The 16,837-nt window shown below is 54.4% G+C and overlaps 1 protein-coding gene across 1 annotated transcript in view; it reads right to left on the bottom strand.

Annotated features, from left to right (window-relative positions):
- Positions 1–16,837, bottom strand: part of SMAD3 (SMAD family member 3) — a 123,974-nt gene that overhangs the window by 4,950 nt on the left and 102,187 nt on the right. The window contains exons 4-7 of the mRNA XM_027553043.1: positions 16,669–16,743; positions 13,358–13,408; positions 3,913–4,125; positions 1,573–1,710 (exon numbers count right to left, since the gene is read on the bottom strand). Of these exons, the coding sequence (XP_027408844.1) occupies positions 1,573–1,710; positions 3,913–4,125; positions 13,358–13,408; positions 16,669–16,743 (477 nt within the window). The remainder of the gene's footprint in view (positions 1–1,572; positions 1,711–3,912; positions 4,126–13,357; positions 13,409–16,668; positions 16,744–16,837) is intronic.

Here is a 16,837-nt window from a genome sequence, read left to right as displayed (position 1 = left end):
CCCATATCTCCCTTGTGAAAGGAGAGGCTGGCCTCAGGAGCCCCCAGCGCCGACATTCCAAGAACTGACAGCCAGCACCACAGCCAGCTCTGCCCGAACCAGAGAGGCTGGGAGGGCCAAGGGGTGGGCAGGAAGCCAAAAGTGCAGCTGGGCTTCCTCTCCTCATCTTCTCTGAGGGGACAGGAGGTGGAGTAGGGCCCACAGTGGGCTCCAGCCCCCTGCCCAGCGAGCAGCAGAGGAGCACACAGCCTGAGGCTCATCCTGGCTCGGCCACTTACTAGCTGTGCATCCTGTGCAGGTGACTTAACCTCTCTGAGCTTATTTCAACATGCCTCCTTGCCTGGAAAGCTAGAGTAACTGGAGAGGACCAAGTGAGCCCCAAGATAGACACGTGCTCTGTAAACGCAACCGCACGACCTTCTGGGAACACAGAGCACCGCTAGCCTCTCAAACTGCATTCTTCAACTGACCTTGCCCATGACCCGCCACACTACCATCATCTGCCTCTTGGCAGGCAGGGAGACATGCCACACTCATGCCGAAGGCAATGGCCTGAGCCACACATTCCACCCGCCAGGCGCAGTCCACGCCCTGCGGCTGCATGTCCTGGGAGAGGGGGCCTCGGGGGCTTTCTGCCTCTGCTTTCTATGCAAGGTTCTAGGTAAGATCAGCCTCTTGCCTGGTTTTCTACCCAGGGCTGGCCCTGTCCACACCACCCTCTGAGGTGAGCCAGGTGAGTCCTCCACCCCCTGGAATACATAGTCCTACTCAGAAAACCCTCAACAGTCCCCTTGAGTAAACGTGATCTTGTGTCCTTCCATGGCCCGGTCCCATCATATTTTCTAAACACGTCCCTGACTGTCTTAAACAGCCTCCACCACAGCCAGAGTGCAGCCCACACGTGCCTTGCCCTCCTTCACCTCTAGGCCTCTGCCCATATCATCCCCTCTGCCTTGGAATGCCCTCGTCCCTGCCCCCATCACCCTGTGGCTACTCCTTCCACACAGGTGCAGGCCCATGGCTCCTTGCAAGCCCAAATGCCTTATCCTCCATGAAGCCGCCTCTGAACCATCCTAACAGTTAAATGCTTTTCCCCCTTGGTTCCAACAGCATGTGACCTGTGCTGCTTGCTTTGTGCTTAGCACCACCCTCTCTTGTGTTAAGCACATTTGGGTCTTTGCCTTGTACACTCAGCTGATGGGTACACTCTGAGAGGGCAGCAGTAGGGCTTCCTGTACCCTCCCATCCCCCTGCAGCTTCCAGCATGTCTGTAGGAAGGGAGGAGGAAGGGAAGAAGGAAGCAAACAAGCATACTACCTCAGCATCTGTGCACACAGGCAGGAAACAGGTACCCACAGATCAAAGGCAGACCTGTCAGATGCTGCGTCTGTTCTGCGGAGGTTCCAGGAGGTCACAGTGAGACAGCAAGGCACAGAGAAAACGCAAGTGAAGCATCTCCAGATTGTCAGTGCAAACACCAATGAGGAGAAAAGGAAGAAGAAGGCTTTCCGGCCTCCCGGGCATGCGCCGCAGAGGAGAGGCCCACAGGGAAGGGTGTGTAGATGGTGGTACCTGGTGGAATCTTGCAGACGGTGGCTGGGTGCCAGCCATAGCGCTGGTTACAGTTGGGAGACTGCACAAAGATGGCGCTGTCACTGAGGCATTCTGCGAAGACCTCCCCTCCAATGTAGTACAGCCGCACACCCCGCCCTAGAGAGATTCAGGTTAGCCTGGACCGGCTCTCTGGCCCCCACAGTGGTCCCGGCACCCGCCGCAGCGACCACAGGAGGCAGAGCTGCAGTCAACATTCCAGGTGACTGGTCTCTAGCAGCATCACCAGGCAAAGGGGACCCAGAGTCCAGGCCTAATCCCACCAGGAGGTGATGGCTGATGCTGGGCTGCTAAACCAGGGAGGCAGACAATGAGAGGAAAGAGCACAGGGTAAGTCTTAATGGTAGCCTCCACCAGTGATCTGCCACAGGCCTCAGCCAAGTTACTCAGCCTCAGTTTCTTCATCTGCAAGATGGGGATAATGATAATACCTACCTCATGGGTGCCCGGTGAGCAGCAGTTGTTGCTGCTGCTATTAGGTCCCTTCCCCCTTCCAACATTCAGAAACTCATAGTCAACCTGCAGAGCTCCTCAGGCAGCAGACACCCCAGGAGCCCTTCACTGCAGGCGTGGCTTGATTAACGCCACCCCATGTACCTTTCTCCTCTCGATGCGTTTTTCTAAACCATTCCATAGGTCTACATCATTTCATTTTCCTTCATCTCTTAAATCTACTCCAGATGGACAGAAATTATTTTTAAACTGGCCCTGCAATTCAAGCGGTTACATAAACCCTCCAACAATGAGTCTCTGCTCGGCCAGGGGATGTACTCTTCTGCCTGGAAGGCCTCTGTTCCCACTCCAGGAGGGGAGAGGCCCTGAGGGCCGGGAAATGAAGCCAGATTTCACAGGCGCGACGTGGAGCGGGATGGAAAGCAGGTGATCGGCTACAGGCCTGCCACCTCGTCCCACAGCTGTCCCTCTCCCCTGCTCCACCTGGCTCAGTGCTACAGGACTTGGCATCTCGAAGACTCCAGGGTGCCGGCAGACCCGGGGGGGCCCCAGTATTACATGAGTCAAGAGCAGGAGGCAGAGGTGGAGGTGGGAAGACGATCCAAAGAACAAAAATGTTTGTTTGGGTAACTTTTAAAATACTATTTTTAGATATACAGAAGTATGGAGTGAGTAAACAAACCTCTGTGTATACCACTGCGGGTCTTTCTAAAACAAGTGGGAGGCTGTCTGGGAAGGGTACGGGCTTGGGGCGGGGGGCTCTATGTCACCCACTGTGTCACACAACTGCTGTGTACCCTCTGCCCCTCCCTGGGTATCAGGTTATTCCCTGGAAAATGATCCCACTGGTGCAGGCCCATGGCTTCCCAACTTTTAACTGGAAAACCCTCTCTCTACATGAGATCTTCTGTGAAGGCCCACGATACAAGCAAGAGCAGAGGTGCTCTGGTTCACATGGGCCCGGACGCCTGCTTCCCCACTCAGCTCTTGAGTTTGCTCTAGAGCCCCTCGGCCACCGTGGATGAACTGAACAATGTCTGAGAATACCCACCCTCTCTACTCCATCTCTAGGACCCTTCTAGGTGACTGGATCGCAAAGTTGTGAACATCCTCAGCATGATAATTTTATGAACAAACCAAGGGACACACATCAAGGCTTCACCTTCCCTATACTAAGTGATATTTTGCCACAGGCTGGGGCTCAGGAGACAGTGTTAGCAGCCGTGTTGTCCTGGCCGCAGGCAATGAAAGTGAAAGAAAGTGAAAGGTGCTCAGTCATGTCCGACTCTTTGTGACCCCATGGACTATACAGTCCATGGAATTCTCTAGGCCAGAATACTGGAGTGGGTAGCCTTTCCCTTCTCCAGGAGATCTTCCCAACCCAGGGATCGAACCCAGGTCTCCCGCATTGCAGGCAGATTCTTTACCAGCTGAGCCACAAGGGAAGCCCAAGAATCCTGGAGTGGGCAGTACCTATCATCTTTTCGCCTTTTCTAAGTTCCTAGGACAATTATATATGAAATGAACAAATGAAAGCTCACTCCTCCAAGACAGACTATCTACCTGTCTGCGCTCTGTACTTTAAGGGTATTTTTATTAAGAGAATGGCACAGTTGCCTTTCTCAAGAAATCCAAGGGTCTTCCTCTACTGCTTTCAAATTTTCAGAGATGGTCTCTGCCCGAGGAGGGATGAACAGGCGACCTGGATTATACCTGTCTTACCCTAAGCAAGGTGACAAGGCCTGAGGGGCAGGTGAGGGAGGCGCAGCACAGCGGTGGCAGGTGGGTCCCCGCGGGGGCTGGGGTGGGCTGGGGTGTCGGGGGGAGGGTAGCGTGGCCGCCCCTTACCGATATGCCTCCGTGTCAGCTCCACAGCTGCGTTCCGGTTGACGTTGGAGAGCAGCCCCAGGCAGAAGCGCTCCGAGTTGGAGGGGTCGGTGAAGCCATCCACCGTCATGGACGGCTGGGAGGCGTGGAATGTCTCCCCGACGCGCTGGTTGAGCTCGTAGTAGGAGATGGAGCACCAGAAGGCCGGCTCACAGTAGGTGACGGGCTGCAGGTCTGAGGAGACAGGCCAGGCTGCTGGGTCAGGGAGTCCCCCCAGGCACTGGGCTCCTGGATGGGGTCCCCTGGATGCCCTGGAAGACTGTTTCCTCGCCTCTCAGAGGGCATTATGATCTCCCCACCCTTTTCCTGTGTAAAACTCACAGGATCCAGTGGGGCAGAACCCTTAGGTTTTCGGAGATGCATTCTGCCGGCCCTGGCACTGTTTAGTTTGAGCTCATAAAGGCCCTGCCCCGCCTGGCCTTAGGTCAGAGCCATCTTCAAGGAGGTGCCAGACCAAATCTGAAAGGCCCTGGGACCAACAGACACCTGGGCAGATGCACCACACAGGCCAGGAGCGGCCAGTGCAGTCTGGTCCCACCACCGGCCTTTCTTTCAAGGTCCCCATAGTAACCCTTGCTGATCTCTGCCCCCCAAAAGGGCCTGCAGCTGCTGGTTCTGCCTGATCATGTACCAACTCCTAGCCCATCTCACGGCAGTGTCCAGGCCTGTGAAACAGCCAGATGACGAGGCTGGCGCGACCCCGGGTGTCACCCGGGCTCAGCGGTTGCGACCACACAGGCACCGGCTGCCGTCTGCGGCGTGAGCTGGGTCCCTGCCACTGACCCCGGAAGCTGTCCTCCACACGTGTCCAGAGGCCATCCACTGGGGCGGCTGAGACACACACGTTCACCTAAGAGAAACTCGGAATTTATCCCAGTTGCCAGCCTGTGTCTCAGTCAAGGGCACCTTAGAGCAAACTGCCATCCTGTGAGGGGGTGGTTCTCAGAAGAGGAAGGCACCCTGGAAACAGAGGTTTCCCCTCTCGTGGCCCCACATCGCCTTTCCCGTGACTCGTGCCACCTCCAGCCATTCCAGGCTCCACACCTGCCCAGGAGCCCTCCTCCCGCCCGTCTCTCCGTCATAGCTCATCTCAGGGTCCTACTTCCTGGCCAGGGGCCAGGCCCTCATCATTCCTCGTTTGCACCACTGCCTGCCCGCTTACATGACCCCCTGCCACCCCCTCCGCACCCCAGTCACCCCTTCCAGCCGGGCACTGCTCCTGGGACCACATCCTGCACTCTGCCCCCTTGAATCCCGTGTGCTGGACAATCAGGGAGTTTGCTGCTCTCAATGCTCCATCGCAGAGCATGGAGCATCACCCTGGCTCTTATTAATACATATATACATATACATGGACGGTCATTCAGGGTGCATCTCTGGGGAACTGGTGAGAGAGTCCAGGAGGGCTCACTGGACCAAGTCTCAGCCCTGGCCCGAGACCCCTGCTCACTGCCCGCCAGGCAACTTCCCAGAGCCCACGAGAGCCCACGAGAACCTCTGCTCAGCTCCCCAGGCCGCTGACAGTGTGAGAAAAACCCAGAAGGTGGGGCCAGGTCTCCCTGCTGGGCAACGGGGCCCTGACCTCCTTCCAGGGTCAATGTCCATGATCCCATCTAAGGGTAAAAAGAAGGTCAGCACACACAGGAGGATCTGAAGACCGGTGACAACCCTGCCCTTGCCACACCCAGGAAGAGTCAGCCGGAGGGTCAGGACATCTGACCAGGTTTCTCCACCTCAGCACTATCGAGATTCGGGGCCGGGTCATTCTGTTTGGGGAGAGAGGGTTCTGTGGGCTCCAGGATATGTGTGGCACCCTTGGCCTCTAGATGCCGGCAGACCACATCCGTCTCGCCCTCCCAGCTGTGACAGCCAGAAGGGCCTTCAGACATTGAGAGAGGTCTTCCAGGGGGCAAAATAGCCCCCAGACGACAGTCACTGCCCTGAATGTTTGACCAGGTCATGGAGCCCAAGCTTCAGGCCAGACACAGAGCAGCTGTGTGCTGCTGAGCAAAGCAGTTTAGCTCGGAGTTTCAGTGTCCACATCTCCCTGGGGCCACCCGAGTGGAGAACCTCCTTTCTCACCCGGCGCTGTTTTTGGATGGACTGAGAGAATTCAAGTGGAGAGCAGGGCACGCATCAGACACTCAATAAATGGTGTCTATAGCAATTAGAATAATTTTGGTTGTTCAAACTTGAGAACATCCTATTCTTGGCCTGACCTCCAACCAAAGGGGGCAAAGTGTCCTTGCTCCTCCTTCTCCTGCCAGGGTGGAGCAAGGGAAGAGGAGGGAAGGCAGGGTGTCCAGGCTACTTAATGGCGAAGGGGGTGTGATGGGGGCAGGAGCGACCACAGCCCGCGGCCAGTACCCTGGAGGCTGGACTGAGCCATGTCAGCCACATCTGGCTCTGGCGTTGCTCGATGTTTGACATTCCAGTGAGATAAGTTATATTCTAAACAATGTGCTCACTAAAATGTGAGCTATGTTGCTTTGGAAATCTTAAGAAAAACAACCACCACCACCTAAGAAATCCAAGTGCACTCCAAGCCTTCAAAGTGGCCCGGCAGCGTGTCAGATCCAGAAGGTACTGGGGAAGCACGGTGGGCCCCACTTCCCAGAGGCAGGCTCTGCTGACTTTGCTGTGCAACCTCAGGGACATGACGTCCCTCTCTGGCCTCAGTGGCCCAGTCTGAACAGTGACTGCCGTGTACTGGAAGCCACCGAGAGCAGACTCTGAAGGTCACGGGTCACCCTGAAGAGGCAGCCTTGGCCTCCCTAGCCAAGTACAGAATAGCGTCCTCGTCCTCAAATGATAAAGCCAAGTCCAAGTCCTGGGCTTAGTCCAGGCAGAAGGCAGTGAGCCAGGATCCCAGGAACACTGACCCAGTCCACTTGTCAAAAGAAGGGAAGTCAGCAGGCCACCTGCTGGGTAACACGGGGCCAGAACGCCATTCTGGTGATGTGTAGGCTTTGAGGTGTCTCAGAATCAGAGAGAGACTTGGAGTCCTCGCCAGAGGCTCTCCCAAGCAGATCTGAGCCCTTATCTAAACATCCCTGCAACTCGCAGACGTGCACCAAACAGTGCTGTGGAAAACACAGGATGCAGGAGCCTGACACATAATTAAGCAGATGGTAGTTTGGGGAGTGGAGCCGTCAGGCCAAGGCCAAGTCTGAAGGCTGCCATTTCAGAGAGGGCTGTCTGGACGAGCTGACCCACGTTCAGAAGCAGCACCCCAGCCGTGCACTTACTGTGGTCTGCAAACAGCTGCCAGTCGGCCCGGCCTTTCCCCTCTCCCCTCCCATCATCGCTCAGGGCTTCCTGCAGGCACTTACGCCAGGGGAGCTGCACGTCCGAGTACGCCCCCCTCCAGGGCTCTGCCTTGAATGGTGCTTTATTTTCAAACTGCATGTCCGCCCTCATTTCTTTTCCTAGTAAAGGACTTATCCACACCATGGTTCGGAACAAGACCAAGTCAGGACCCTGGGAAAGAGAGACTATAAACAGGCTAACCATCAAATTAGATAGCTACTTAAACAGCACTCAGCTTGGCTCTGAGCTTCCTAGCAGACAAGGCAAAAAGGGGGCATGACATGCGACCTGGCTCTGGTTGGCAAAAAGAAAATTCTTACCAGTTCTATAGGGAAAATAAAGCTTGTCCTGGCACTAAATCTTAAAATAACTCTTCAGTGAGGCCACTTCTCCCCCACAATAGTCAATACAGTCAGCCAAGCCACCCTGGATTCAAGAGGGTCCCAATAAATGCAGAAGCAATTTTATATAAGGCTGCTTCTGGGGGAAAAAACTCTGAACACATATGGCTCACAGGCTCCTCTGGGAGGACAGGGCAGGATGACCTGCCCCAGAGAAAGCGGTTTCGCTTCCCCAGACCAAGGACTCCACACACCTGGTGTGGCAGCTGACGGCACACGCCCAAGGCCTTCCCTCCACACGGCTCTGCTCCCAGTCAGACTGCTGAGTTTGTGCTAATCCCTCTTCCTGTGGCAGAGGTGTTGCAGACGCAGGAACCTCCTGCTCCAGCCGCTCTCGGCCCCCAGCCCCCACCGCTGCGGTGAGGGCCAGATTCCTCGAGGGGCAGGGGGCACTTAATTCTCCACTGGCCCCCTGCCAGCCTAACGCACTGGCTGGCTCTGGTTCTGAGCCCAATTCCAAGCTGGCATGGACTTTCTGTTTTGTTTAAGGGAAAGAAAACAGAATAAAACCCAGAAGGCAACACTTGGATTAAGGGATGCCTATTAAAAACACGTGCAAGAGATCCAAATCCGGGAAAGGAAAGGGGGGAGCCCCGAGCAGGGCAATTAGCTTTCCGCTATACGTCGAGCGCAGGGAGCGGGTGAAGAGCGGGCGCGCTGATGCGGCGGAGCTAAGGTCAGAGTGCCAGCACCCACCTCCATCTGGGCCCTGTGGAAGAAGACTCCACACCTAGGCCCCATCTGCCTTCCCACTGCCTGCACTGCTCGCCCCCCTCATCTGCTGGGACACGACCTTCACGGCCCAGCTCAGGTGGCTGTGAAAACATTCTCTCATCCCTGGTGTCTGAGCCACCTGCCTACCTAAAGGTCAGGTCCCTGCCAGCCCAGGACAGTCATCCCAGCAGCTAGGCACCAATTCCAACTGATCTTGCGAAGGATTAGGCAACAAGCCCACTTTTACCCAGAAAGGACCCCTGCTCTATCAACCTAGGACCAGTCTACTGAGACCAAGAACAACGGAAAGTCTCAGAGCTGGACGGACGCCCAGGAGTCTGACGGTCCAGCCAGCAGTTGACTTCCTGCCATGAAGACGTTCGCCTGTGGTGTCCCGAGCTTATGGAAGACGAGAGCTCAACGGGGCCTTGGAAAAGATACCTGGGATCGGGTTTGGGTTGTAGGGGGTCCCCTGCCCTCTCTTGAGGGGTCAGGGGTCTTCCTGCGACCTTGGCCACCAGGGCCCCCTTCTCCCAGCAGGAGGAGAAGGCAGCCTCAGTCCAGGGCCCTCTGGGAAACCATCACCTCCTTCAACTCCAGCTCAGTTCCTGCCCCTGGACACTCCCTGGTACCTCACTTCCCCCAGTCAAAGCCTCTCCAGAGATGTCTCACTCTAAAGCAAAGAACAACTTCCTCACAGGCAGGATCTGGCTCGTTATCTCTCTCCACCTCCCCCCAACCCCTGCATTTGCTCCAATCCTTGACCTAAATCCTTAGGAAATTCCAGGTGACTCATCCAACACAATGTGTAATAACAGGAACCTCACCTGCTCACATCCCTTCCCTGCACAACAAAGCCCTGGGATCTCCCCAGAGCCTGCCGCTGGCCAGAGGCTGAGCTGGCTCTCAGTCACTCCTGGGGCTCCCCCATGAGGCACCCCAAGTGGCTTCACTGTGGCCAGAAGCTCAAGCTTTTGCCTGGAGCAGGAAAGAAATGAAGATAGTAGCCAGATGTCCTATGCCTGCTTTCTGTTTGTATAGTAACTTCTTTATGAGAACTAATAGGTGTCCTGAGATGCCCAGATGTCTCCGGGGAGAACCCGCCGTGTGCCCGTCGGCATGCTGCGGTTTGGGACATGCGGCCATGAAAGAGGAATGCAGGGGTGGGGGCTGTGTGCTGCCCCACCCCCGCTTTTATCTGCCTGCAGCCCACTGCTGAGGACTGGAGCCCCCTCTCCTGCCCACACCTGCTCTCCAAAGGATGCCCTTGAACCCTCGAGGAGCTCTCTCCTTACACCTCACTTGGCATCTCCACAGCACCTGCCCACCCCCTGCCCTCAGCACCTCTCTCCCCTCTGACTGTTGGGCCCCATCCTCCACCTGATCCCCAAGCCTCTTCCCGAGGCACATCTCGTGAGTCCATCCTTAGGTCTCCCTCTCCATCCACTCCCAGGACTTCAGCCAAAACTTTGTCAGTGTTTCCCAAGTGAGGACTATAGAATGGTCCACGGGATCCTAAGAAAGAGGTGTTCCAACAGTGGTCGGATCCCTGGGAGAAACGCTGGACCAGCCAGGCCTTCTTTCTGCAGGACTCTCAGAGGCTGTACGCTGCGAGTGCCCTGGGGGGCCCCAAGAGCGAGCACAGGACAGGCTTTCCAAACTCATCTGATGACAAAATCATGTCTCTGACCCCACGATGGGCAAGGCTATCACACATGCTAATGGCTCTGAAGCTGCACCTCCAGCCATGGCCTCTCTCCTGACCATCCCGCTGCTTCCTGGACTCAGGTGAGTAGAGGCGCCTCCCTGTCACCCTCCACGCCAAACCCTGTCCCTCATCTCCTGGGGTCCGGCCGCAGTGACACGGAAGCCTCCCGGTCTTCCCAGTTAAAGCTGGTCAATAAATGCTGCTGATTTAGGCCCATGGTGCTTGCAGATGCCTTCTCCCGTTCTGCTTTCTTTCTCTAAAGCGTTCATCTCAGCCTCCTCCAGTGCTACAGCTTCCTAAGTGGGTTTTTTGGGAGGGGTGGGGCAGGGGTGGTAGCTCCAGCAATTTCTCCTAAGATTTAAATTCCACATAGTGCCCAGATTAATCATTATGAAGCCACCATCAGATAAGTGCCCAAAACTCAAAACCCACCATCTTGCCTTATCCTGTAGGCAAGACGGGGCTACGGAAGTGTGGCCTTCTGTGCTCTTTTCTCAGCCCTGCCAGCCCCCTCAGCCTCGTCTCCACTGTGCCTCCCACAAGCCAACCCACCACACGGCCAGCCATCCGCAGAGCTCGCCCGCCCTTGCACCGGCAGTGCCTTGCCCTCCAATTCTGCCTGTCCCTCAAGGCCCAGCTCACACGGGCCACCACAACTCTGAGGTCTCTGCACCCTGCCTGGCACATGCAGTTCCCGTCCTGTGTGTGCTGGGCACAGTACATCACCGGTGACAGACACCTCCAGCCACTCCACCAGACAGTGAACGTTTGAGGGTCTTCAGCTCTGGACCCCCAGCATGGGTACATACTAGGAACTCAGTGAATGAGTGAGTAAATACGGAGAAGACACTGACCACCCAGCATGATGTCCCCACTGGAATGCCACCATTCCCTCCTGTAAGCCCTCAGGGTATTTCATCTGCACCTACCTCTTGTTTTATATAAAAAGTTATTTACAGTCCTCCTTATTTATCCCAACAAGGCGGACAACACTTTGATGTCAGGGTCTGGGGCTCCTCTTTGAATTCCCCTACCTGGGCTGGTATACAGAGACCAAGCAGGAAGTGCCAGCAAATGGCTGAGTGAGGAAGAGACAGGCAAGCAGGCAGGGGTCCCTGCCAGGGACGACATGGGACACCAGACCCTCAGTTCCCTCCCTGAGCCGAGTTCTACTGAGTGAGAAAGGGGAGAGCTGGTCCAAGTGGCCGAGCATGGCAGGGTCCCGCTGCATGGATCCCTGCAGCCTGGATCCCCGAGGCCTGAGGTCCCCACTTCCCAGCTGTGTGGATGGGACAAGTACATTAACCAGTCTGTCCCTTGGCTTCCTGTTCCACAAAATGCAAACTGTAGCACTACCACCTTATTCAGCTGTCACGAAGATTCAGCTAGCACGCAGGAAGTGCTCTGAACAACACTCAGTAAACAGCGAGTTCTCAAGAAATGCCAGCCATTATCATCACCATCCTCTCATCTCCATCCAGCCCTGATGCCAAGGCGATCAGACTGTAGGGTCCTATCAATGGTTTTGAGTGGGCGAAGGCTGGGGTTCAAGGGCTCATCAAGCAGAAAGGAAGCCAGGCCTGTCCGCACCCGAGTCTCACCATGAGTCCTTCATGACTCGTCAGCTGACTCGTGCCCCCATTCACATCTTCCCAGCAGAGGGGCACCCCTCTCTGTCCACCGGGCTTGGAGGCTGTTCCTTCATTTGGAAGAGATGGCCTCAGAAGTCCTGACCCTTAGACAAGAGGCCGAGGGACAGGGCCGCAGGCCGGGAGGATCGTGCCAGTTGGGCACTCTGCCTTGGGGCCAAGTTCAAGGACATGCTGTCATCCTGGTCTACACAATCTCGAGGGGAATGCAGAGCGAGCACCCACCCAGGACAAGTTTCAGTCCGAACCACAAAGTCAGGCAGTGGGGTTGCCAGGTCAAGCACCAGCTCATGTCTGTGGACTGAAAGGGCTGCCGTGGTGGGGTCAGAGGGGTCATCCTCCAAAGCGGAAAGCCCAGAGTGAAGCTCACAGTCATGGCCTTCAAGTTAACATGAGCTTCCAGCCTTCAGCGTTTATGTTGAATAACTCCATCAGTCCTTTCACATTGGGAACATACACCGTGGTATTATTTTACAAAGATGCTAAAACAGATCCCCCAGTCACATTTCACAGTGCCCACTTGTCAGCCGTATTAAAGGGTTTTCAAGCAGCTCCCACATTCCAAATGATGACTCTTCATCTGATGCTATCAGTCAAGGACTGGGAACAACTGGGAACAGAAGCCAGGCCAATCCACTCTGATTCACCAAGTTTGGATATTAGCTCCTCCTTTCCCTGAGCCCCAAGTCAAGTCCCAGCAATACAGGCCAGAACAAAACCAAACTCACATTTTTCTAAAGCTACCAGACCAACTCAGGAAAAAAATTCCCCTAGATGAGAACTGAACAAATATTTCATTTGTTTTGAGCCCTCTGGCAGGCCCCACACTGAAGCCAAAAGATGCTCCTGGATTAGAAAAGCAAATCTCACAAAAACGACCCAGAAATCAAACATCTGAGGGAAGGTTGTGGAAATGATGGCCCAGCCACTCCAAAACATCATGAGATGATGCAAGATGATCAATGAGACATCTAAGCAGGGAAATGTGTTTACAAAATAACAAGATAGAAGGAAAAAGTGAATATTTAGTATTCTCTCAAAGGCAAAGCACAAATATATGTGCTTGATCCAAAAACATCAGAGGACCAAGATAAAGGAAACACATGTGCGTTAGGGTAGAGGGATTATGGGTAACTGTGCATTTTGTTTTTTAATTCCTTATATGGTACCCTTTTAAATAAAAATGACATCACTGTCAGATGAGGTGCTCAGATGAAATCCAAGCAAGTGTATCTGAAACAAGTCCCCGCCAGCTGGGGGTTGTAGTCTGCAGCACTGCCCATGGCTTTGCATCAAACCACACACGGATGCTCACCGACCACAGACCCTCATGTTTCTACAGCACAAGATTCAGGGGATTTTCATTCACTCGTGTCTAACCGCCTCCCCGGGGAAATACAAACCTGGCCCACGGCTGCCTTTCCTGCCACCGCTGTTCTCAGGTTTCCCATCCTGTGGGTGACCCCAGAAGCTATGCAAGCAGAAACCTGATGGGTTGTGCTGGGCGATGGTGGGGGCCGGGGGTGGGGGAGGAGCCTCACCTTCAGGGCCTCCTCCCGACACTAAGCACCAGCCAGGGCTACAGCTAAAGGGGGTTCAAATCATACAGACAAGGAGCTACTTACCCAAGTTATTGTGTGTTGGGGACATCGGATTCGGGGAGAGGTTTGGAGAACCTGCGAGGTAAGACACTGCTGTGAGACGTCAGAAAAGCCTGCTGGCCTGGGAGCCAGATGACAACATGTACATCACAGCGGGGCGGGGAGAAAACCCCCGGCTGAGCCTCCACGGCCCAGAAGAGGGCCGCACCTCCCTTCCCTGGGTCCCAGCTTCTTTATCTGTGCAACCAATAGATGAGCGGATGACCTTGGAGTCTTTTCCACAACTCGAGGGTCTGATGCGTCTAATCAAGCCCGCAGCATGCGGTTGCTGCGGTCCCAGCCTGAGCGCACAGACCCCACACTGACATGCCCTGTTAACTGAGGGACAAAAGGAGCAGGAAGACCCTCTCCCCAGCCGCCCAGACCCCTCTCTGCTCTCAGAGCTCAGGGTCTGCAAATACCAATGCAGGCATTCCCAGGTTTCAGGAAACGCACCCAGCTGCCTCAGACACCCCACAGCTCAGCCACCAGACTGACGTTTTTATGCAAAACATGATGCTACACATGGGGAAAAGTCCTAACTACCCAATTCTTCCTACTCTATTATCTTTACTCATTCTCCTGGTGGGTGGGTGGGTGTGTGCGGACCCACACAACATCAGCCTTCAGAAAACCAAGCTATCGCTTTTCCAAAAAGCAACACTGGGCTGGTCCCTCCATTGTCCCTGCACCCACGGGGCTCCAGCTCCAGAGAGTTGCTTGTTTCCTGATAGTCCTTTGCGCCTGGCTCTACTCCCTGAAATCTCCAATCCTCACCACCGGGCCTTCAGCTTAGGCTGCCTTGAGCTGTGAGCGGGGGTCTGCTCCTGCCCCTCAACTCAGCTGTGACCTCCTTGAAGACGAAGGGGGAACCATGGGTTTCACCCCTCGCACCCAATCTTCTGGGGGATGTGGAAAAGTCACAGAAAAAGCAGAGCTTTCAAATCTTCCATGGTATCTGGACATAGCACCACGTAGCCATGGGTCTTTGGCAAAGTGGTTCAAACACTTTGAGCCTTGATTTTTTTCCCCTCAGGTATAAAATGGGAATGATACCATCTACTGTGTGATGTGTAGAAATGAAGTGGAACGGTGCACACAAATATGCCTACACCATGACTTGTACACAGGAGGTGGTTAGTAAGTGTTGGTCTCCTATTTCAGGCTGGTCCAAATCATGGAGACCCAGGAAGTGGGACTTTCTCTCTGGTCTGAACAGACATGCGCATATATCTGGGGAGACATGGGGCTGGACAGGGAGAGCCTTGGGCCCCAGCTGAGATGCTCCTCCTGTCTGCTGTCAGGGAAGTCAAGCCCATGAGCAACTGGACTGGTCTGAGTGAAGGGCAGAGAGTAAATGGGAGACCCCACCCACCCACCCGTCACGGGCTGGCTGGGCTCCACAAAGCCCAGGGCTCATATTCAATAAACATTTATGTCCACAACAGGGTCCTACAGGTACACGACGGGAGGAGATGAGGAAGGGAGGACAGAGAAAGGAAGGGGAGACACAAGAGTTGAGAGGGTGAAAAGGTGGGCTTGTCCCATGTAAGACCTTCTTCTCCTTTGGTCTGTTTGCACAAGCAGACTTTGTGTTACTGTGCTTTGCAGATGCAGTGCTGCATCCAGCCAACATACTGGCACCATTTTTCCAACAGCATTCAATGATTTCATGTCTTTTGTCTGCTTCTGAAAATTCTCACAATGTTTCTAATTTTTTAATTATTATATTTTTGATGGCAATCTGTGATCTTTGATAGTTACTACTGCAAAAAAGATTTTGACTCATTGAAGGTTCAAATCATGGTTAACATTGTTGAGCTACCAAGTATTTTTTAATTAAGGTGTGTACACTACTTTTTTGGACATAATGCTATTGCACACTTAACAGACCAGGACAGTATAAACGTAACTTTTACACGTACTAGGGAACAAAAAATTTGTGTAACTTGCTTTATGGTGGTTATCTGGATGTAAAACCACAGTATATCAAAGGTTTGCCTGTAATCCTTCCATAAACCTGAAGAGTAGCGAAGAGGGAAGCAGGCAGGAGAAGAAGAAACACAGCATCTGCAGAGATGCTGCTCAGGGGGCTAGTTTCCCATGCCAGCATTTAAAGATGTGGGCTTACAGCAGGCACTTGGCATCAAATACAGGTCTCCGATGCATTCTGACTGGGTTCACACCATCATCCACTCATCAGTGGTATGTGGAGGTATGTGGCACGATGCCCAGGCTATATATCAAGTGACCACATTTACAATAAACATGCACGTCCCCTGCATCCTTCTTTCGGGAACTGCACTCTCTTCTGGGCTATGTGCAGGGCAGGTGGCCCGACCACATCGGACGGCTCTGCGTACCCAAGGCATGCCTCCCATCATTGGAAGGGAACATCTGCTTGGGTCCCTCCTCCTCACCCAACCACATGCAACGCCATGCACGTGTGATGTGGCAGCTGGGGTTCAATTCAAGAAGCCGCTGGTCTGAGGCCAATTTGGTCCCAGAACAAATGAGGTGGGAACATCTGGAGATGTGCCTGGAGATGACTGGGCTGGGCCCCTCATGGCAGGAACACATAGATCACATTTGGGCATCACACAAAAATAGATGCTTCAGGGCCTTGCAAAGATCTTGCCTCTGTTCCAGCGCTCCTGAGCTGTTTCAGGTGATGAAGCCCACCCTCCATCACACTGCCAGCAGCATCTCATCTGCTTTCAGCCTGCAGGGGCTCCACGTCAGCCTCTGGCTACACCTGAAGCTTTGAATGACTGGCCCTCCTGTCTCTGAAGGAGGATGCTCTAGCCACACGGAGCTCTCACCCACCCCAGAACTCACCAGCTCTCCTCCCCACGGCCCCTCATGACTCTGCCTGGCATGCTGCTCTGCCTGTCCTGGCAGCCTGGCCAAACCCTATATACTTCTAATACTCAATGCAGGAAAAGCCTACACCGCAAGCTACTGCTCAGTCCCCCAGCACTTTGTCCCAGGCTGGGTGGCACGGCCCTGTTCCATGCCACATAGCATCTTCCATCAGGGCATACAAGAGACAGCATGGTAACTGCGGGCTGTCTTGCTGGTCTCCCCTACACACCATGAGCCACTCAGGCTCCTCCTCTATCCCAGTTCTGGGCCCATAGTGATTGCTCAGTAAATACTGGATGGAGGGACAGAGAGAAGGATGGAGAGAGAAAGTGGGGAGAAGGGAATACAGAGAGTGAGATGGAGGGACAGAGGGAAGGATGGGAAAGGGCAGGCACTCAGGACGAGGAGCAGAGACTCCACAAAACTCTGACCTGCATCCATGCTGTGGTTCATCTGGTGGTCACTGGTCTCTCCATCTTCACTCAGGTAGCCTGGGGGTGGGGTTTCTGGGAATTGGAAGGAAGGTGGTTCATTACATGGCCTCCAGTTTGGCTTTTAAGCCGCCCTTTGCAAACTCATAGCTTCAGGCCACTACGCCAG

The sequence above is a fragment of the Bos indicus x Bos taurus genome, chromosome 10 (genome assembly GCF_003369695.1).
Source record: "Bos indicus x Bos taurus breed Angus x Brahman F1 hybrid chromosome 10, Bos_hybrid_MaternalHap_v2.0, whole genome shotgun sequence".
In the NCBI taxonomy this organism is placed as follows: Eukaryota; Metazoa; Chordata; class Mammalia; order Artiodactyla; family Bovidae; genus Bos; species Bos indicus x Bos taurus.
The sequence above is the reverse complement of the archived record's forward strand: the minus strand, read 5'-3'. Positions and strand labels throughout refer to the sequence as shown.